This window comes from Dipteris shenzhenensis, chromosome 10, assembly GCF_047967505.1.
Source record: "Dipteris shenzhenensis isolate YYH24624 ecotype China chromosome 10, Dip_SZ_1.0, whole genome shotgun sequence".
In the NCBI taxonomy this organism is placed as follows: domain Eukaryota; kingdom Viridiplantae; phylum Streptophyta; class Polypodiopsida; order Gleicheniales; family Dipteridaceae; genus Dipteris; species Dipteris shenzhenensis.
Window position 1 is genome coordinate 20,755,216 of NC_141605.1, and position 21,432 is coordinate 20,776,647.

Sequence of the window (21,432 nt, forward strand, 5' to 3'; positions counted from 1 at the left end):
AGCTGGGACTGGGGCTGAAGAGGAAGAGGAGGGGGCTGAAGAGGAAGATACGGGGGCTGATGTTGCGGGTCAGGAAGAGGGGGCTGCAGCTGGGGAAGGAGCTGGGGCGGAGTGGAAGGGAGCTGGGGATCGGAAGAGAGGGGGACCTGAGGCTGCGGAGGGCGGGCTACAGACGAAGAAGAAGCTCTCCCAGGACCCTGGGGTGGCTGCGTGTCAGGTCTCTGAGGTGCTGCTGTAGGTTGGGTAGCCTCTGCCTCCTTGCCTTTGTCAAAAATCTTCTTATTCTTTCCTCTTTTCCTTCTAACCTCGGTCCAGCCGCCAGCCACCTCTGGACCGGACTCCGACTGCCTTTGCTCCTCCCGACGTGGCTGCCCGGAGGGGGGGGGAGGGGGCGGAGGGGGGGGGCGAGGGCGGGGGGGGCCGAGAGGAGCTGGAGAATCGTGGACAAGCAGCAGCCAGGTGCCCAAAGCCGTGACACCTCAGGCACTGGCCTGGCTGTCCTGTGACTACCATGCTCTGAGTAATGCTGCCAGCATCAATCACGATCTCAATCACTGCAGGGAGGGATGCAAGGTCTGCCACAGCCACACGGACTCTGGGAGCTCCTGCCACAGTAACCGCGTCGACGAAAGTGTCATGCATCACCCAGCCAAAGTGGGAACCCAGGTCCCTAACTATCGGCCGCAACTCAGCAGCAAGGCCTGGAAAAACTAGCGTCACTGGGTGGCGAGGGATGCGGAAACGAGCATCAAAGTCCGCTGAGCTGAATCCTCGGTACCAAGGGACTATCATGATGATCTTTCCATCCACAGATGTGGGGGAACCAGCAACCAGGTTGCTCGCAGCTTTTGCAGTGGAGAGTTTAAGCCAGAAGATGCCCCTTCCCATAAGGGCCACCTCCTCGATGTGGCTGTCCTCTAGCATAAGAGTGGACTGGAGCCAGTCCCTGATGGCTGATCTGGAGGAAGAGTGTCCAATGACTCTGCCATAGACGGAAGTGAGGGCAAAGTCATTGGCAACCTGTTGTACCCGAGACGACTGTTGCTCTGTCAAGATCACGCGATAGGCATCTGGAGAGGGGGGGTCCGGCTGGGCCTCCGGTTCCGGGCAGGGAGCCGCCATACCGCCAAGACAAACTGCGAGACCTCCGATGAAGAAGAGGCTGCCACCAAAAAGGGGGGGAGATAGACGAAGGATGGAGCTTGGGTGTGACGGAGGAAGATAAGGCGAGGCGAAGCGAGGCGGGCGGAGGAGGCGAAGGCGATGGCGGGGGCGGAAGGCGGAAGGGGAGGGAGGACGAAGGCGAGGGCGGAGGGCGGAGGCGAGGGAGAGGGGCGGCGGCGGAGGCAAGGGCGGAGGGGGAGGGACGAGGGCGAGGGGCGAGGGGGAGGGCGGAGGGGGGTGAAGGGCGAGGGCGGAGGGCGGGGGGGTGAGAGCGAGGGGCGAGGCGGAGGGACGGGGGGGCGAAGGGCGGAGGGGCGAGGGGCGAGGGCGGAGGGACGAGGGGCGAGGCGAGGGGCGAGGTGAGGGGCGAGGTGAGGCGGAGGGGCGAGGCGAGACGAGGGACGAGGCGAGGGGCGGGCGGAGGGGCGAGGCGAGGGGCGAGGCGGTGAGGGGCGAGGGCGAGGTGAGGCGTGAGGCGAGGGGCGAGGGACGGAGGGGCGAGGGGGGCGAGGGCGTGGTGGCAGGCGAGGCGAGGGGTGAGGGGTGTGCGGCGACGGCGAGGGAGGTAAGGCGAGGGCGAGGGAGGGAGGGAGGGAGGGAGGCGGAGGAGGGTAGGGAGGTAGGATACGGAGGGAGGGAGGAGGGCTCGCAGGAGCAGTCTCAAGTCCTCAATTCCGGTCTCTAAAATCCCGTTTTTTTCGTCCATATATTGACGGAATTGGACGAAACTTGACGGAAAATCGGTTTGGAGGTGCTTTTGAGTAGATTTGGATATATCGAAGTGGCGTGGTGTCAAATTGAGGCGATTAAAACATGAATACAGAAGTTTGGACCAGGGAGCTTTCTATTTCTTTACACTTGGAGTTATTTGAGTTTTGAAATTTTATTGTGAGTAATTAGAGATATGCTTGTATAGCGGGGTTGTGGAAAGTTGTTATATACAATTTTCAAGTTTGTATCATTTCGATAGTGGGTAGGGGGGGGGGGCAAAAAACCCCACTCGACCTAAATGGAAGTTGAAGAGGAAGCTTCCAGGGTGGATCCCGTAGAATCGGGAGTCCAACTGACCCCGTAGGTGTTGCGTCCTACAGGCCATACACTGTCTGGTAGAATTGCATTATTGGAGGATGCCTTACAATAGATTCTAGCTCAACAATTGCAAGCAAATGTAAGGCAATACGAGCTCAAGAAATTAGTTCACAGTATGTCTACTAGACCATCTCATGAAGAGAAAGGTAAAGCTCCAATGGAGCCTGAAACCAGTGTTCACATGGTCAAGCCTAAAAGGGCTAAGGTGCCTAATATTACCGATTATAGGCCAAAAAAGTATTCTGGTCCAATGTCTGACCGTAGTTCCGATATCATAGAGACCTAGTTACACAAATGGAATAAGGCCTTTACCATTTGTGAAATCAAGAATGATATGAAGAGAATCCGCAGGGCACCCACATGTTTAATGAGGCAGCAAATAGATGGTGGATAAAACAACAGAAACATGGAGTGGCATCCACTACCTAGGAGGGGTTTAAAAAAGAATTTAGAAAACACTTCTTACCTCTTGACGAAGCATCTCGAGCTTGGGATCGGTATAGAAACCTTCGTCAGAGAAATTTATCAATGGCTGAATACACTGATAAGTTCAAAGAAAGTGTAATGAAAGTTTATGAACCTCTATCTCAATCGGTGCAAGTGAAAGATATACCTAGATGAATCTAGGAACATTCCCAAACTCATCCTCTAAAAACACAACATAGTGCAGTTTCAATCTCATGATAGTCACTCACAAGGTTGAAAACCATAAACTCCATCATGCATAGCAGGGACTAGCTACTATGACATCCCCACTGACGTCATCAGCGCCCAACAGTGGGTGTAGACCATAGTATAAAAATATGCTCTCACACATACAAATCCACACACCCACACATACTTGAGCATCCATTTATACAAAGTCTTCGTACTGAGTTTCTGTCGGCACTCCGGTGCAAGTGAAAGATTTTATCTTTGGACTGAACGATCGAAAAGTTCGGACTAAGTATGTGAACATGCTAGATGAAGCAATTGCCATAGCCTTGAACTATGAGGATGCCAAAGAAAACAGACCAAGTGGGTTTGTGCAGGTTAGGACTTGGTATGAGTCACAGTTAGGGAAAACGGAAACGGGGAATGGAAACGGAAACGGAAACGGAAACGAAAAACGGAAACGAAAACGTTTCGGGATTTCAAGAAGGGTTGAAACGGGAAAACGCCACGTCAGCAAGGGGGGGTTATAGAAAAAGGGGTTTTGAGATGAGAACACACACATTTAGAATGCTACAACCTACAGCTTGAAAGAGAGCCAAGGATTGAAAGAGAGGGCTGAAACTTGAAAGTGGGGCCTGAAAGAGGAGGGAACAAAAGACTGAAAGAGGGGGCTGAAGGAGGGGGTTGGAGGGGAGTAGATGATGATGGAGGACTGAAGCAGCTTGCAAGAGAGAAAGGAGAGGAAAGGAGTGAATGGGGCTCAAGGAGGGCTAGAAAACCTTGAGGATGGAGAGAGTACGAGGCTGAAGGAGTGGAAGGAGGCCAAAATCGAAAGCAAAAAGACAAAAAACGGGACTGGCGGCGGATTTCGCATCATTTGGAGGCCTAGCAGCCTGTGTTGTCTGAAACGGCTCGTTTCAGGGATCTGAAATGCGTTTCAGACTGGCTGAAATGTTTCAGCCAACCGTTTCAGGGTCCTGAAATGTTTCAGACCCTGAAACGCGTTTCAAGAAACGGGGCTTCTCTAAAACGGCGTTTCAGGCCTAGCTGGGCTCTGAAACGCGTTTCAGCGTAACTGTATATGAGTACCTGAAGAAAACTGGGTTTAAGAAGAAGTGGGTTAGCAAAGGAAGTGCCTCACAGCCTAGTAGCCAAGCCAAGCAGGCAAAGCCAGTCGAGACTCCCTCTAAACCAAGTACTATTAGATATCAATGCTCTATTCTCGTGTAACTACACGGGAACCAGCTAACTCTACTTGTAAGCCCCCCATATGAGGAGAAGGCATTTGAGTAGCTCGGTTATCCGGCCGGTCCTGGTTTGGACACCAGATGGAGGCCATGTGTGGCCTGATGGCTGGACGGAGTTGGCACACCACCAACTAGGCTACATGCAAGTGCGGGAAGGCATCCCTTGACTGACCGCACTGAGGGTAGACGGAGCATTTCCAAGGGCAGCCCACTCTCGGGTTGCGGGGCCCGTTTGGAGCCTCAGATGATCTCGGATGGCTCTGTTTTGCGCACAGGTTCTATCGTATGGTCGGTGGCCTATTTCGGGACCGACCCCAGTCGACCGTTTTGGGCGGACTGGGTCGGTCACCCAATTGAACCTAACCGACTACGACTGGTGACTATATAAGAGCAAGCCCATGAAGCCCATTTCATCACTGGCTACAGCAACCCTGATTCCTTAGCATTCAGCCTCCGTCTTCTACTGTTTCCAGCACACCATTGAAACTTCTTTCACAGGAGCGCACGGTTGGGAGGTAGCGCCATCTATTGTATCAGTTCTACAGTAATCAATTTTTCGATTCTCCATGCTATCTTGTTTTCTCTCTTGCGTATGAGATCCTGTTATCTGTTGAGCACAGACGTTGTATTATTTTCTTACATGGTATCACAGCCTGGACTCTAGCAAGAAGATTTGGTAGTGTGTTTCTGTTTGTGAACAGATTGTGAGAGATGGCCCAGCCCGCAAGACTGCGAATCCCACCGTTCGGCGAAAGCGAAAAGTTGGACGGCTCTAACTATCCACTCTGGAAGTTCAAGATAAAGACCATCCTAAGCGCATACGAGCTTTGGGACACTGCTACTGGGGTGGACGTGAGGCCGGTTACGAGACCGGATCCAGCCAATGCAGGACAACAGATAGTATAAACTGCGGATGAGATTCTCGCGTGGACAAGAAGAAATGCAAATGCGCTGTATTCTATTGTCTGCAGTGTTAGTGATTCCGTCATGGCGTTAATTCAACATGTCACCACAACGGAGGAGGCATGGACGGTCTTGAAAAATCAGTACGAGACCACGAATCAGACGCGGATTCAAAATCTGAAAACTCAACTCGCGAACGAGAAGTTGTCTGAGTTTGAAGCGGTAGAGAAGTTCATCACCAGGGTGAAGAATCTACGCGATCAAATGACTGAGATTGGCATCACCATCACCAGCGAGAATCTAGCACGAAGGTGCATACGGATTCTCCCACCAAAGTACGACAGTCTTGTTACGACGCTGAATACGCATAACAGAAATCCGCCCCTCAACTTTGAGGATTTCAGCGCGATGCTTCTGGAGGAGGAGATGCGTCAAAAGACGAGGACTGGAGAAGATTCGGCTTTCTGGACCGGATCAAAGAAAGGTAAGGGTAAGGACTCTGGTAATCCATCTTCTTCTGATGATAAAAAGAGAAAGAAGAAGATCAAGTGCTTCTATTGCAACAAGGCAGGGCACAAGCAGAATGAGTGCCACAAGAAGATTACACATGAGAAGAACGGAGTAAAGAAAAAGTCCAGCAACAACGCGCAGGCAGTACCAGTAGAGCTGTTCGTCGCAATTGAGGAGATTTGCACAGAGTCAGTTCATGTACCTATGGATGAACCTTGGATCATTGACAGTGGTGCATCGCGCCACATGACCAGTCGGAAGGATTGGTATACCTCTCTACAGCCAGTAGGGAATGACATCCTGGTAGCAGTCGGCAATGATGCAAAATGTCCAGCAAAAGGAAAAGGTACGATTGCTCTCAAGTCAGATGGAGTTGTAAAACAGTTGTCCGATGTTCTTTATGTGCCAGATATCAAGAGGAACTTGTTGTCCATTTCCGCGATCACAGATCGGGACCTCAAAGTTCAATTCGATAAGAATGGTGCACAGATCCTAGATCTTCAAGGGAAGGTCGTTGGTAAAGGTACACGGCGCAACAACATTTACGAACTCTCAACTTTCAATGCTCAAGCGGATGTGAAGAACACTAAGCTATGGCATGAGAGGTTTGGTCATCTAAACCTTAGTTCTTTGAAGGAGATGCATAAAAGTGAAATGATTGCAGACCTACCAGAAATTTCAGATCTGCCCAATGTATGTGAAGCTTGCATGATGGGCAAGCAGCATCGGCAGCCCTTTCCTAAAGAGGCCAGCAGGGCAAAGGCTCCTCTAGAGCTCATTCACATGGACCTCTGCGGAAAGATGGAGACGCAAGCTTTGGGTGGTTCCTACTACTTCATGACGCTGATCGACGACTACAGTAGAAGGATATGGATATACTTCCTGAAGACGAAAGACGAGGCTTTCAGTAGGTTCAAGGAATGGCATGTAATGGTCGAGAAAGAATCGGGGAGGAAGGTGAAGAAGCTGAGATCAGATAGAGGTGGAGAGTTCACATCGACTGAATTCAAAAGTTACTGCAAAAGTCATGGGATCAAGGGGCAGAAATCCCCGCCACATACATCACAGCAAAATGGAGTAGCATAACGCAAGATGCGCGTCATCTGCGAAATGGACCGGAGTATGATGAAAGGGAAAGATTTGCCAAAGACTTTCTGGGCTGAAGCATGTAACACTGCAGTTTACATCCTCAATCGTAGCTACACGAAGGCTGTGAACGGGATGACTCCACTGCAAGCCTTTTCTGGTAAGAAACCTTCAGCTGCACATTTCAGTGTTTTTGGATGTGACTGTTTTGTGCATGTCCCTGATGCTACCAAGACCAAATGGGAACTGAAGAGCCGAAAGTGTATTTTCTTGGGCTACAGTGAAGAGGCGAAGGGTTACCGTCTCTATAACCATGTTACCAAGAAGGTAATTGTAAGTCGCGATGTGGTCTTCTCAGAACAGCCGCATCAATTGGAGGAGGATGCTTCCTTCCCAGACAACCAGGACCAGGATATCCATCCAGTACCGCCACCAATAGCAGACCGAACTCCCCCAACGGTGCTTGGGAGGATTCAAGACAAAGAAGATAAAGAAGAGCCTGCAGAACCACAACGGCAACGGCCATTCCCGAAGTGGGTAAAGCAGCTTTTGGACGGCAGAGAACCTCCAGCCATTGAGGAGGGTGATCCGTGCTGATGAACCCAAGTGTCTTGAAGAGGCACATGGCAATGATAGGTGGATGGAGGCTATGCAGTCGGAGTATGGCTCCATAATGAAGAACAACACTTGGGACCTTGTGGATCGACCACCAAAACGCAAGGTAATCGGAACCAAGTGGGTGTACAAGACAAGTACAAGTCCGACGGCACGTTGGATAAGTACAAGGCTCGGCTCGTGGCAAAAGGATTTGCACAGGTACGGTTTTGATTATCAAGATACTTTTGCTCCCACAGCTCGACTAACCACAATTCGCAGTGTTTTGGCTTTAGCTGCCCAGGAAAGTTGGCCCGTGTTTCAGATGGATGTGAAATCCGCCTTTCTCAATGGAGATCTCAAGGAGGAGGTATACGTGGAACAACCACTAGGTTTTGAGATCCCCGGTTCAGAAGGTAAAGGCTGCAAACTGAAGAAGGCACTTAACAGACTGAAACAGGTCCCACGAGCGTGGTACTAGCGAATTGATGCCTACTTTCTGCAAAACGGGTTCAGGAGGAGCCCATCTGATGCAAATTTGTATATCTTCAGAGAAGGAGGCAGGTGTATGATCGTGGTCCTTTATGTGGACGACCTTGTCATAACAGGAGACCATGAAGAGAAGATCTCCCAGACGAAGCATTTGCTAGGAAGAGAGTTTGAAATGACAGACCTCGGACTGATGCATTTTTGTTTGGGGATTGAAGTTTGGCAGGAGCCGAAACAGATCTTCATTTCACAGCTGAAGTATGTTGGAGAAATACTGAAGGCATTTGGCATGGCTGAGTGCAAGACACAGTTCGTACCCCTATGGAGGTTGACGCGAAGCTCTCAAACGAGGATTCTTCACCACTGGTGAACGAAGCAAAGTACAGAAGGCTTGTGGGCAGCTTGATTTACCTGTGCAACACACGACCGGACATCAGTTTTGCGACTGGTGTACTAAGTAGGTTTTCCAATAAGCCCCGGAAGAACCATTGGAGGACAGGGATGCGGGTGCTGAAATACATCAAAGGCACACTTGATTATGGCATCACCTATACCAAAAGCAACATCTTGACTGGATTCTGTGACTCGGATTGGGCAAGAGACGTGGAAAGCAAGAGATCAGTGACAGGGTACTGTTTCTCACTTGGATCTGGAGTTATGTCATGGGTCAGCGAGAAGCAACCCACAGTTGCTCTTTCTTCTACCGAGGCCGAGTACAAATCTACATGCTTTGCTTCTTGCAAGGCAGTGTGGTTGAGAAGGATTTTGGGGGACATGGGGGAAGTGCAGAACAAGCCTACGCAGTTATCATGTGACAATCAGAGTTGCATGGCGATTGCAAAGAACCCGGTGTTCCACGCTCGCACAAAACACATTGAGATTCAATATCACTTTGTACGCGAGCTCATCATGGATGGAGAGGTCGACTTGGAGTACTGTCCGACTACAGAGAATGCTACAGACATCTTCACGAAGGCTCTTGAAAGAGACTTGCTGGAGAGGCATCTTCATCGACTTGGCATTGGGTCGAAAAAGTAAGTTCACTTGCGGGTGGACATTGAGGAGGGGTGTTAGATATCAATGCTCCACTCTCGTGTAACTACACGGGAACCAGCTAACTCTACTTGTAAGCCCCCCATATGAGGAGAAGGCATTTGAGTAGCTCGGTTATCCGGTAGGTCCTCGTTTGGACACCAAATGGGGGCCATGTGTGGCCTGATGGCTGGACGGCTTCAGATAGAGTTGGCACACCGCCAACTAGGCTACATGCAAGTGCGGAAAGGCATCCCTTGACTGACCACACTGAGGGTAGATGGGGCATTTTTCGGGGCAGCCCACTCTCGGGTTGCGGGGCCTGTTTGGAGCCTCAGATGATCCCGGATGGCTCTGGGCCGAACGGAGACCATAGGGTAGTTGCTCTGTTTTGCGCACCGGTTCTATCGTATGGTCGGTGACCTATTTCGGGACCGACTCCCAATCGACCGTTTTGGGCAGACTGGGTCAGTCACCCAATTGAGCCTAACCGACTACGACTGGTGACTATATAAGAGCAAGCCCGTGAAGCCCATTTCATCACTGGCTACAGCAACCCTAATTCCTTAGCATTCAGCCTCCGTCTTCTACTGTTTCCAGCACGCCATCGAAGCTTCTTCACAGGAGCGCACGGTTGGGAGGCAGTGCCATCTATTGTATCAGTTCTACAGTAATCAATTTTTTTGTTCTCCATACTAACTTGTTTTCTCTCTTGCGTATGAGATCCTGTTATCTGTTGAGCACAGACGTTGTATTATTTTCTTACAAGTACCACCATTGAAGTGAAAAGAAAAGTAACACCAATGGCAGCTTGGGCTTGGTTGAAGTCTTCCTTGAACCCAGAGCAAAAAGGGAAAGCGAGAAGAGAAGGCTTGTGTTTTGGATGCCTTCAGTCTCATCAGTGGGAAGATTGTCCATGAAATAAGGATTCTCGGATGGCTGAGATGGTGATCTCAGAATGTGAAATGGAGATGGAGAAAAGTCTCAGAGCAACAAAACAGATGCAGATTCAACTAGCAGGATCTTCTCAGAGGTCAGTACATGTTTTGTTGTGTGTGTCTGTTGCTAAGTTACTAAACAGTGCACCTAATAATATCCTATCAAAGCCTGCAGCAACGCGGTATATAACCTTTAACGATACGGAGTTAATTAAGATGAAAGGACAAGTAGCCAATCATGACATCATTGTGTTGTTTGACTCAGCGTCAACGCACAATGTAATCAACTCCAAGCTTGTAAAGAGGCTGAAATTAAAGACTAGCCCATTTGACTATGCATATACAACCAAGATGGCAGACGAAAGTTCAACCAAAGTATGGGACCAAAGGGTTACCCAGTTGGAACTTCGAATTCAAGACTAAGCAGAGAAGCTTGATTTCGAAATGACAAAGCTTGCTCACACAGATATAGCCCTGGATAAGGCTTGGCATTCTAGAAAGAATCCAGCCATAGATTGGAAAAAATACATTTATCAGTTTAAGATGAACGTTGCGATGTATGTTTTACGAGGTGAAAGGGATTTGCCTCAGGGACCGTTAGTTTCCGTAATGGAAGTTCGAAAAACTCAAGAAGAGTTTTTGTTTCTTTGTACACCCTTAATAAAGCCGATTGATGGTCCTTTGGCTAGCACTGATGATACCCAAGATGGGAAGATGGCCAAGTTGGCTGATCAAATAGCAGAGGAGTTCTCTGACTGTTTTAGGGATGAGTTACCTTATGGATTACCTCCAGAGTGGAATGTTCAGCATAAGATTGAACTAATCCTAGGGACAGAACCTGTAAATAGACCTTCCTATAGGTTAAGTTTTACCGAAGAAGCAGAGGTGCGAAGACAACTGGAAGAATTCCTCAAGCTGGGACATATTCAGCCCAGTTTCTCACCTTTTGCTTCACCAGTGATACTGGAAAAAAAAAAGGCGATACTTTCCACCTCTGTATAGATTACAGAGCACTAAATAATATCACTATTAAGCACATGTATCCGATGGCTCCGATCGATGACTTGCTAGAGACATTATATGGGGCCAGAATTTTCAGCAAGATAGATCTTAAGTGTGGCTACCATCAGATCCGTATTAGAGCCGAGGATGTGCATAAAACCGCTTTTAGAAGCAAGTTTGGTCATTATGAGTTTTTGGTAATGCCGTTTGGACTTACCAATGCTCTGGCTACATTTGTCATGCTTATGAACGATTTATAGTACATTTTATTGACGACATTCTTGTTTTCAGCAAAAGTATTGCTGAGCATCACGAACACTTGAGAATAGTGTTCAGTACTTTGAGAAAAGCCAATCCATATGTAAATTAAAAGAAAACTGTACTATGTATGATAAGACTTGAATATTTAGGATTCATTATTACTCCTGAGGGGGAGGAAATGGATCCAAAGAAAGTAGCTGCGATACTGACTTGGCCTATCCCTCAGCGTTTGACCGCTTTGCAATCATTCTTGGGAATTATCCAATTTTATCTAAGGCATATCAAAGGGTATTCTGAGATAGTATCCCCATTGACTGATCTAATCTCAAATGAAGTACCTTTTATATCGGGACAGAATCAACAAGAAAGTTTTAACACCATAAAACAAGCTGTGGTCTCAGGACCGGTGTTAAAAATAGTTGATCCCCATAAACCATTTTTCATAGAAACCGATGCGAGTGGCGTTGCGATAGAAACAGTTCTCCTCCAAGAGGGAAGACCGGTAGCCTTTAAAAGCAAGAAACTTTCTCCATCTCAACGAAATTGGCCAACTCAAGGGGTAGGAGCTCTGCAGGTACGGATGATAGCAGCAACAGGTGCCAACAGGAAGTCAGCTACCATGTGGCACTCTGTCATGTTTGGCCTGTATGTGACAGCCTGCATGCCTCAGACTCAGTCAACTAACTTACAAAAGGAGGCCATTTCCTCCCCATTCCAGGATCACTTCTGAGCAAGTAGTCGGCCCTCAGCGGCGGCAGCAGATCCACAGCCTCAGCTTAGACAGCAAACAAAGAGCAGCAGTAGAGGAGCTTCCTGCTTTTGGCTGAGAGAGGTGGGGGGGGGAGGGGGGAGCGGGCAGGGGGATGTTGCTGCAACCCAATCTTGCCGCATTCTCACACCCCCCCAAGCAAAGCACATGAGTACTGTATGTCATTTCCATTTATAGTTCATGCATTCCGCTTAGTAGTAGATAATAGGCTAGAAAGAGATGTAGTTAGTCATCTCACCTATTACAATTCAAGAATTGATGAAAAGAAATTATTCACTTCAAATGTTTGGCAACAACACTCGATCTAGGAGAAGAGCAAAAACGAGACTATAAAGTTCACCGTTCAGTGACATTGGTTAAAAACTGCATATTACAAAATGCCTTCACGCCTCTCAATGTTTCGCCACTTGTCCTTCAGATCAACCTACAAAAACAATAAATTTTTAGCTTCGCAACCTGGGAGAACACAACCTTAAAATCAACTATGCATGGATCCTAAAATATGAACATAAAATGAGCACTAATTTTCAGTTGGCATCAAGCTTACATTCCTACATACCAAATCTTACAAAGGAAGTAATCAAAACGTGACAAGTTTTGACACAGCTAATGTCACAAAAATCCCTCTCTTGGGAAACGAATTATCTGTACAAACAGCTCCCACTTGCATCAGCAAGTTGTCTCGATTAGGCCCATTCAATCAAATCCTTCTATGTCTCATAGTAAATCATGAACCATACAGCTTCCCTTAAGGACTCTGAATAATCACTCTGAGAGTTTGGAAACTTGACCTTATTAATTGAAGACATTTATATAAGGGCATCAAATACCACCTCATACTGTACACGTAACTCACCTCAAATTAGAACTGTTATGAAAAGTTGCATACCGTAAACCAATCAAGCGCAATGCTTAAGGATTTTGGATTCATGTCTCATTTTGAGGACAGCAATGTAAAACAACAAAGTAGCAGTTAGCTCCAGGTTTGCTTAGAGCCCATAGGGGACCATGGATTTATTTGGATATTGAAAGATGTGCTTGCTAGAAGGTAAGATTTTCTCCAAGGTAGTGCCATCAAATTAGTCTACAAGCTATTCATCCTTTTACAGTTGTAACAATTATCGCCAAAGGTCGTTAAGTCCAATCCGGGTAGGGGCAAAATGTATTCAAAACAGCAGGAATTGAAATGATGGTTGTACAAGTCTTTAGGTGCATAATGTAGTTTAAGGGAATCTCAGAATAAGGGTAATTTGGGTTTTAGCCTATCGTTGATAGCTAATTGTGTTGGAGGTCAACATCTCTTGATGTCATCAAGAGAGGGAGGGCCTTGATTGTGGGTGTGCCCGCCCAGTGAGTGAGGCTAGGGTAGAGAGTGAGGGCTGAGCCCGCCCCGTGAGAGTAGGTTAGTCTGGCTTTCCAGTGCCTCATGCGTTGCCACGTAGGCCATGGAGGTTCCCAGAAGGGGTGCAGGGCTGTGTGGGCAGTTGTGCCTCAGTTTGCTGATCTGAGGCGCCTCTTATGGGCCTCTTGTCTGGGCTGCGGAGCAGAGGGTGGACCGACCTGTAGGTCGGCGACCTTGCTGGCCATGAGCTGGGCGGCTTGAGCCCCTCTTATAGGGCAGTAGGCAGCCCTTTAGGTGGGTCGGCCCACATGTCCTGGTCAGCCCATATGCTGCAGGGGGTGGGCCCCCTAGGTTCCCTTTCATAGGGCTGTGTGCCCAGCCCTATGATCTGGAGTCGGCCCTGATAGGGGCAGTGAGTTGGCCTGCATGCTGCAGCCGACTAGAGCAGGGTGAGGGGCTATATATAGCCCCCCCCTCTCACTCCTTGTTGTAGCGCCTTCAGGAGCTGGAGCAGTTCTTCCAGCAGAGCATCCAGTGGAGCAGTTCAGTCCGCCATCTAGTGGAGCAGTTCAAACCACCATCTAGTGGAGCAGCTGATAAGTTCTTCCCAGGGCCTGGCAGAGCCAGCCCAGTCTTTCACCTGAGGAGCATGGTAGTGGAGCAGTTCATCCACTCCCTTGTGCTCCCTTCACTTGGTTGTTGAGCTGTGTGTTCCGAGCTCTCGAGCAGCCCGTTGTTTCCGAAGTTTTCCCCCAGTTGTAGTGGGGTTTTTCTCCAGAGAGCACTTGCAGTTCTCTTGTGCCTTTCTCTCTTCTTTCTCTCCTTCTCAGTGTGTGTGTGTAAGGCGTGCTATCTCTCTCTCTCTCTCTCTTCCGTTCATTTCCGCTGCACTTCTCACATGGTATCAGAGCCACGGTTGGCTTGAGACCTGAGGAGCAGAGGAAATCCATTCGGGAGTTCCTGAGATTTAGTTTCGAGATATCTATTGTGAAGAGATTCATCTCTTGTCATACGACATGGCAGATTTCGTCTTGATAGGTGTTGCCCGACCAGATCCCCTAGCAGAGGACCTTGGCGTATTTTGCAACAAATCATTTAACTCAATTGTTTTTAAATTTGAAATACAAGTTGCAACTTACCCTCTACCTCATGTGTCTAACTCAAGATTTTTGGAGATGATTGTTGAAGGAAAGTAAGAAGATCTTATCAGTATAAGGAGTCTATGAAATCACCTTTGGTTGCACATTTGCCTGTTCCTATGTGAAGTGTTGGTACACAAACCCAATTACAACCCCAGATCAAACCATAAGTAGTTCTCTGAAACAAATTCCAAGCTATAATGCCTTCTAACGAAACTAAGGCTAAGGATATATTCTAGAAAGGCTTTCCAGGCACCAGCACACCACTAAAGATCATTCTGGCTTTTGAGAGCTGCTTCTTGACGACTTTTGAACAACAATCTAGACTTAGGTAGCTGAACATACCATTTTGACTTTGCAGGAGTTAAAATGAGAGTTAAGATTAAGGCAACAATTTGGAGCATGCAAACATGTGGGATAATATAATAAATATGAGAGTATAGGCATGAGGAACCTACATCCTACAGACACTACAATTCAGCTAATTTAACCTTAATATATTTCTGAACTTGTTAAACAAACCCACCCACTCCCCTGCCCTTCATTCAAGGATAGGAAATTTTGTGTCTGAGGTTACTTAAAAGTAAATTCAGGAGTTGAAGGGTGCTATATAGGTTCCAGGGGGCTCACCTCAGTGCGATTTTCAAAAACCTCACTGTTCCTCTGCAGAATATATTTCCAATGCCCCTTTCCATACCTGACATTGGTCAAAAGAATATGTATGCCTTTAGTCATGCCAGTCCAGATTCATAAGTGAAAGCATACATAAAATACAGCATTCATCAATCCAATGTCACAGACACGAAGTAAATATGCACGGTCACATCATCAACATTAAAGTATAATTCCAATATGTTAACTGCAAATAGATATATTAGGACTAACCAAAACATGAAATATTGCAATCTTTTGCAGACTTATTAGGCACAATAGTTTGATGATTTGGCTTATGGTTACACCAAAATTTATTATTGTTCCAACATCTAGATGCAGACGGTGCTACACAAAGAAGTTATATAACTTACGTAGTTGAACTCTGGTGAATCTGAGATTATCTGTCACGAAGGGTGACAACTCCAAGTGCCCTATGGGGGGAATTGGCAGTGTACCATTCATCATCGGCACAGATGAGACCAAGTTATTATCTGATGCTGTTCTTGTTCACAAAACTTTGTCCTTCTTTCTGTTCATTCAATCTTTAGGAATGGAATGAGGGTAGAGTCTGATCGTCAAGGTATGCATATTGTAGAAAAGAAGAAGATAACAGAGAAGTGGTCTCTGCAGGAAGATAGCTTGGCAACTCAAGCCAACACCAACTCCCGCCAATTCGTGGCATAAGAAGTATGGAAAACTACAAATGGATGTGCTGACGCAGCACTAAAATGTAAAAAAGTTGCTAGACAGCCTACCTGCCATCCATGTTTCACCAGAGATATGTGCTTGTTGGATGATGGCCAAAGAAGTATTTTTTCGAATCTTCATTGAAGAATTCAGCAGGAAAAGTCTGTGTATACGTCCTGAAATAAATCATTGGTGGCTTCTACAGTGGAAAATGAAGACAGTTAGGACAGATAGAGGAGAATTTCTAACCACCAAGTTCAATCACTTCGGCAGCTCAAGAGGGATCGAGCAATATTTCACTCCATTACAATGGAATAGCAGGGTGAAAGGACAGATCCATAAATGGACATGGCAAAGACTTCCTAAAAGTTCTGGATAGAAGCAGTTCAACACTTTATGTAATCAATCCAAGTTCGACGCAGGCCAGCCACTCACGTGGCAGCTAATCTGCTAGATTTGGTAGGAATGCTTGGCAAGTGTGCTGATGTTGCACGTCTACATGATAACATGGTGGAAAGGCCGCTCATGCAAGTGGAAAATGAGGTGGCAAACAGGCCACTTGGACAATCCAACACATGACAAATCAGCTGTTAGTCGACCACATGGCAGGTCACCTAGTTGCAGGTTGGTTTTGGCCCTACTAGTTTGCGAGTAGGGGCAGTCAGCCCATTCTAGGCCAATGTAAGATGAGGGTTGTCTCCTCTCCATATTTCTTCCTTGTTCTTCGATCCTCCATCCCTTGGAGGGTAGACATAATCTCAAGCATTATGCTCAGCCTTGGAGCACACATTGTCCTTCACATCTCCCGTCTCAAGAGTGTGCAAAGGGAATACTAACATGCAATAGAACAAGAGTGTGGACCCAATTGTGTATTCGGCTAGATCTCAGCCTTGTTGGGAAGCATCTATTCAGATCATCTCTTTCTTTCTTTCTATCTATGTCTCTTTGTGTCTCTCTCACCGATACTCTTTGGGCTCTACATTGATGAGATCATGACTTGCTGATCTGATGAGACAGATACTGTTGTACACAGATGAGGCCTACGAAGACACTTAGAGGCCCTAAAGGGGTTTTGCAGAGAGAGACCCAACAGCCAACCTTGGCAAGACCAAGGTTATGATTTTCAACGCCTCATGAGTAGTAATTCATCGACATAGCTTCACTTACAAAGGGGAGTACACCAATCTAGGGGCTGTCACGAAGACGTGAAATTATGGGACTTTTGATTTGCGATTCCGGTAATTTGTGCGACTTCCTTGGGCCTCTGGTGCGCGAGGGTCTGGCCATGGGGCGGTGTTAGAAATGACCCAACAGAGGGTATGCATAGCGGAAGACTCATAGAATAGCCCAGGAGCTCACATAGTGTGGTGTGGGGTGTGGAATCACAAACCTCTTTACTTAATGTGCATCACATAGATGTGCAGACTCATCAATAGACACTGAACCAACTAGATAGAGAAACCACCAAAATAATATATTTCCGTCCAAAGCTATGGACACAATACAAAAGAGAGAGATCCAGAGTCCCACCAATGGTGTGGTCCTCTGATCTTACCACAAGGTACTTCTCCTATCTGCTGACTATCTCTAGACTCGAGCCCGCGTGCTCCTTGTCAAGCTTCTGTAGACTTGGTCACCGTGACTTGATCTCTGCACCTTGCTGCCCTGGATGTCAGCCTAGGTGTGCAGGCCTAACTAACCTTGTCTGCAGCTCTTCAGCCTCCTATACACCTCCTGGATTTAGGCCCTATATGTGCTGATCTGCTGCTCCAGTCTGCTGAGGCTCTGCTGCTCCAGATGATATGATATGAGGCCAAGGGCCTCTGCTTTTATAGCCCCCCAAGGGGCTGGCAAAAAACCCACCAGTCAGGCTGCCTATGGCCAACCCAAACAGGCCGACCAGCAGGCCCTGACCTGGTCTGTCTATAAATGCTCCTTTGGGGCTCTCTTTTCTAGGGCCTTTGGCCCACACTTCAAGGCCGGGTCCAGCCCCTAGTTCTGCCCAATAGCTGGCCTGGTTGGCTGGCTCCAACCAGCCCTAACCAGCCAGTTCTATAGCCGACACTCCTGCTGGTTCCCCCCACCATTAATGCGCCATGTGCTGGCCTTGCTGCTGTAGACACCTGTTGCAGGTCTTTACCCTGCCCATATACCTTGCCAAGGACCCCGTCATGCAAGCTCCTCTGCTTTTGGATCACCACGCAATCATGCTCCTCATCAGATCCTTTCTGCCAGGGCAGATCCAAGACTTCTTGTCTCCGCCATCTCCCTTTCACAAAGGTGTCTTCTGACGCAGCCATGCTGATGTCTCCAAGTAATTCACTCTTTGTTGTCTGCTGACTAGCACCCACATGGCAGCTAGGATGCTGCCCATGCGGCACTCCCTCAAACCCTAGGTTCACCCCCCCCATGCTCTCCTCATATGGGGGCTTATAGATGGGGAGGTGACCTTTCTAACAGGCGGGACTTGGGGAATTAAAATTCCCTAGTGGGCCCTTGGGAATTGTGAGTGTGCGCCCAGTTACTAGGCAATTAATTCCTAGGGCCAAAGTGTGCAACAGGGAGCCAAAAGAGTGGTGCAATTAAAATTAGCACAGGACTCCAAAAAGAGCAAAGAGCCCTGTTTTTGGGGGCAGAAGGCCAAAATCAGTTCCAGGGGAGCCAGATCAGCAGTTGCGAGCTACGAGACCCTGCCAGGTTTTGCCAAAGCCAAATCGCCATCTGCTAGGAGCTTCCAAAGCCTGCCAGGGAAAATCGCCATCAGCCACAGGCCAGTTCCAGTGCATCTAGAGCTTGCCAGAAGACATTGCACTTGATCCAAGAGCCTGTTGCAGATTGCGATTTCTGCCAGGGTGTCTTCTTCAGATTGTGATTTGATCTCTAGGTCTTCTGGGCTGTTCCTGATGGTTGCGACTTGTTTCAGGGCTGTTCTAGGTGATTGCGACCTGTCTAGGCTGCTATTGGAGATTGCGATTTGCTTTCTAGGCTGTCCAAGCTCTGCAGGGAACTTGCGATTTGATTTTGGGGAGCTTTTGGGTGCTGCTGCTGAATTTGGTAACTTTCCAGGCGTGGATGTTCTCTTCTAAGCTGCTTTTGGGGCTGTGCCAGAGCAGAATCAGCTTTTCTCTGCAGGATCTAGGGTTTTCCAGCCCTGGTGACCTATCTTCTGTGTATACTGGGTAGAAGAAGGCTTGCGTTTGCCGTTCCCTGATTGGTTGCTGGCTAGTTATTGCGTTTGGACTTTCTTTCCTCGCGAAGAAAGGTTGATTTATGCTGTTGGGCAGTGGCCAGAGAGCCTATAGATTGAGGCAACTTGTTTGGAGGTGCTTTGTTGATTGATTGCACCAGAGTTTGGCTGTTGAGGGCTTGTCTTGCAGTTGTTCAGCCGTGTCTGGCTGGTTGGGCACTTGGTTGTGCAATTGTAGGTGTGGCACAAACAGTGGATGCTTTTGTGGCCTCTGTTGCATGCTTTGGTTGGCTGAGGACAGAGGGTTGTCTAGTAATTGGATGCCATTTCACCATTTGGAGTTGAGCAGGGAATTACAGGGTGGGCTGGACGGGAGTCTGCGAGCGTTGGTTTGCCTGTGGTGCAGCTTCCCAGAGACCTTTGTTATCAGCCGCTTGTCTTCAAATAAATGTTAAATAAATACCGCAAGGGGCACCAACGTTTGGGGCCAATCGGTGTCCTTGTATCTGAGTAGGAGCGCTCTAGCTCCTTTGGGATTTAATCTATGGTGCATAATTATTTGTCAATTTCCTGGGTATGCTGTAATTAAGTGGATCCTACCACGGTGCTTTACATTGTTGAGGCTGATTTCAGGGACAATCTTCATGGGGCCAGTTTTCATGATGACTCATGCAGCTAGGACCTGACTTACATCAGGACATCTCGACTAGAGCGACAGTGCCTTCAGGCACACTTCCAAGATCCTCCAATGAAGGGATGGCTATTTGACACCGCTGTGAGGCCAACAGCCATGTATGCAGCACCCTTCTGGGGGAGTGACCTATCGGGGATCAATCGGCGGATATTCGAGAGGCTACAGGTGACTATGAGATCCAAGATAATTCAGAGTAAGCCCTCGATTCCTCATCTATTATAAGGGCAGAGATCACCATGACACCACTGATAGTGACGTATCTTCACAAGGTTTGGGCTTTGCCTAGATGGATACTACTCGAGGTTAGCACACTAGTCATCCAAACAACTAGTCGAGAGAGAGATTAGTACGACCTGGTATGCAAGCATATCCAAGTAGTTTGCCAGTTAGGGTATTCCAATGGACCCACCCTCCTCTTCCAGTATAGCTTGGATATCCCATCCCACGAGATGAGATTAACCGTATCATACCGCTGGATATACTCCAGCTCTATACATTACGTACTTAGGGGAGGGAAACAAGAGTTCATCACCTCTAGTTCTACCATGACCACTTCTTGAGAGTATCAAAGGAAGGAGTGATTATCAAACCCTAATATTTGGAGGACATACGGGTCTCACACGCATTAAGGATTGCCATCAAACAAGTGCGGGTCTCGTCCCATCAGTCAAGGCAAGGAGAGCCTTAGGCATGCATGGAGAGCAGCGGATTTGCAAGTATGCACACCAACAAAGGTGGAGTCAGAGAGCATGGATTCACGTGTCTAGCAAACCATGTGGATATACGTACATACCATGTGTCCACCCCGCTCTCCGCAGGTCGTCTAGATGACTCTAGGGCCAATCTCGGTAGTCTCCAATGGGAAAAGTCCGACTCTATGAATGAATGTCACTGTCTGGAAGATGGCATCAATCTGTAGTGGTGTCATAGCAAACTTTGCCTGTACTATCTCATGTGGGACTAAGGGCTTACTCCAAATCATCTTGGATCCAAGAGTCGCATGTAGCCACTCGAATCTCCTCCACTTTGCTATCGGTAGATCACATCCCCAGAAGGATGTTGCATACATGGCAGTCAATCGCACTAGTGTATCCCAGAGCCAGCACTTCGTCGGTGGGTCCTGAAAGTGTGCCTGGAAGCACTGTCTCTCCAATCCGGCCAGTCTCCAGAGCACCCCGTCCCTATGTGGATCGTGCATGGGCTGCGTGTGTCATAGTGAAAAGGGGTCCTGTGAAGACTGCTCCCAAATATATGTAGGACTGCACTATCTCCACTGGCTCGTCTCAATAAGTGAAGCTGAGTTGACAAAGCATTGCATGTGAGGTATTGAAGACCATAACCTTGGTCTTCCCAAGGTTGACTGTCAGGTCTCTCTCTCTGCAGAACACCTCTAGGGCCTCCAAATGTCTCTGTGGACCCTCCGCTGAGGATGAGATAAGGACTATGTCATCAGCGTACAGCAATATCTGTATCATGAGATCGGCCAGTAGTGATCCTTTGCCTCCTAGGCGGTCTATGAAGGATGTGACCTCATCAATGTAAAGCCCAAAAAGGATCGGTGAGAGGGGGCAGCCCTGCTTCACGCCGATCGTACCCTTGACCCAATCCGATAGACCACCTGGGGCACTAACTCTGCCTCTGATTGACTTATATAGGCTCATCACCCCCATATCAGTGTCTTCACCTTCAGGCATGGCCATTCCATAGTGAGATGGGCAGGTTGTAAAGTCCTGATTCTTCGAATTCCTTGCTTGAGGGACACTTGTAAAGGCCTTAATGCTTTTTGCTTCTGCCTTTGAAAACAGATTTTCCCTACATAGTCCCAGGACATCCTTCATTTGAGCCCTCATATGTTCTTTATTCTTCCCTCCCTCTGATCCTTACACCTCCTCTAATATGTGTCACGTGGATGTTCTGCAATGCAGATCCTAATAATTTACAAGAATTACCATAATATCTCAGTAGAGTGTAACAACCTCGAGGAGGAAAGA

The 21,432-nt window shown here is 47.9% G+C and overlaps 1 protein-coding gene across 3 annotated transcripts in view; it reads right to left on the reverse strand.

The window, feature by feature from the left end:
• LOC147897538 (uncharacterized) overlaps positions 1-21,432 on the reverse strand; it is a 37,913-nt gene that overhangs the window by 11,444 nt on the left and 5,037 nt on the right. Inside the window, exons 4-6 of one of the 3 annotated variants that reach the window (XM_087380540.1) lie at positions 14,850-14,916; positions 14,313-14,397; positions 12,062-12,162 (exon numbers count right to left, since the gene is read on the reverse strand). In XM_087380540.1, the coding sequence (XP_087236666.1) occupies positions 12,158-12,162; positions 14,313-14,397; positions 14,850-14,916 (157 nt within the window). In that variant the 3' untranslated portion in view covers positions 12,062-12,157. Of the gene's footprint in view, positions 1-12,061; positions 12,163-14,312; positions 14,398-14,849; positions 14,917-21,432 lie in introns of those variants that run through there. The other 2 variants (XM_087380542.1, XM_087380541.1) reach the window with 2 other exon arrangements.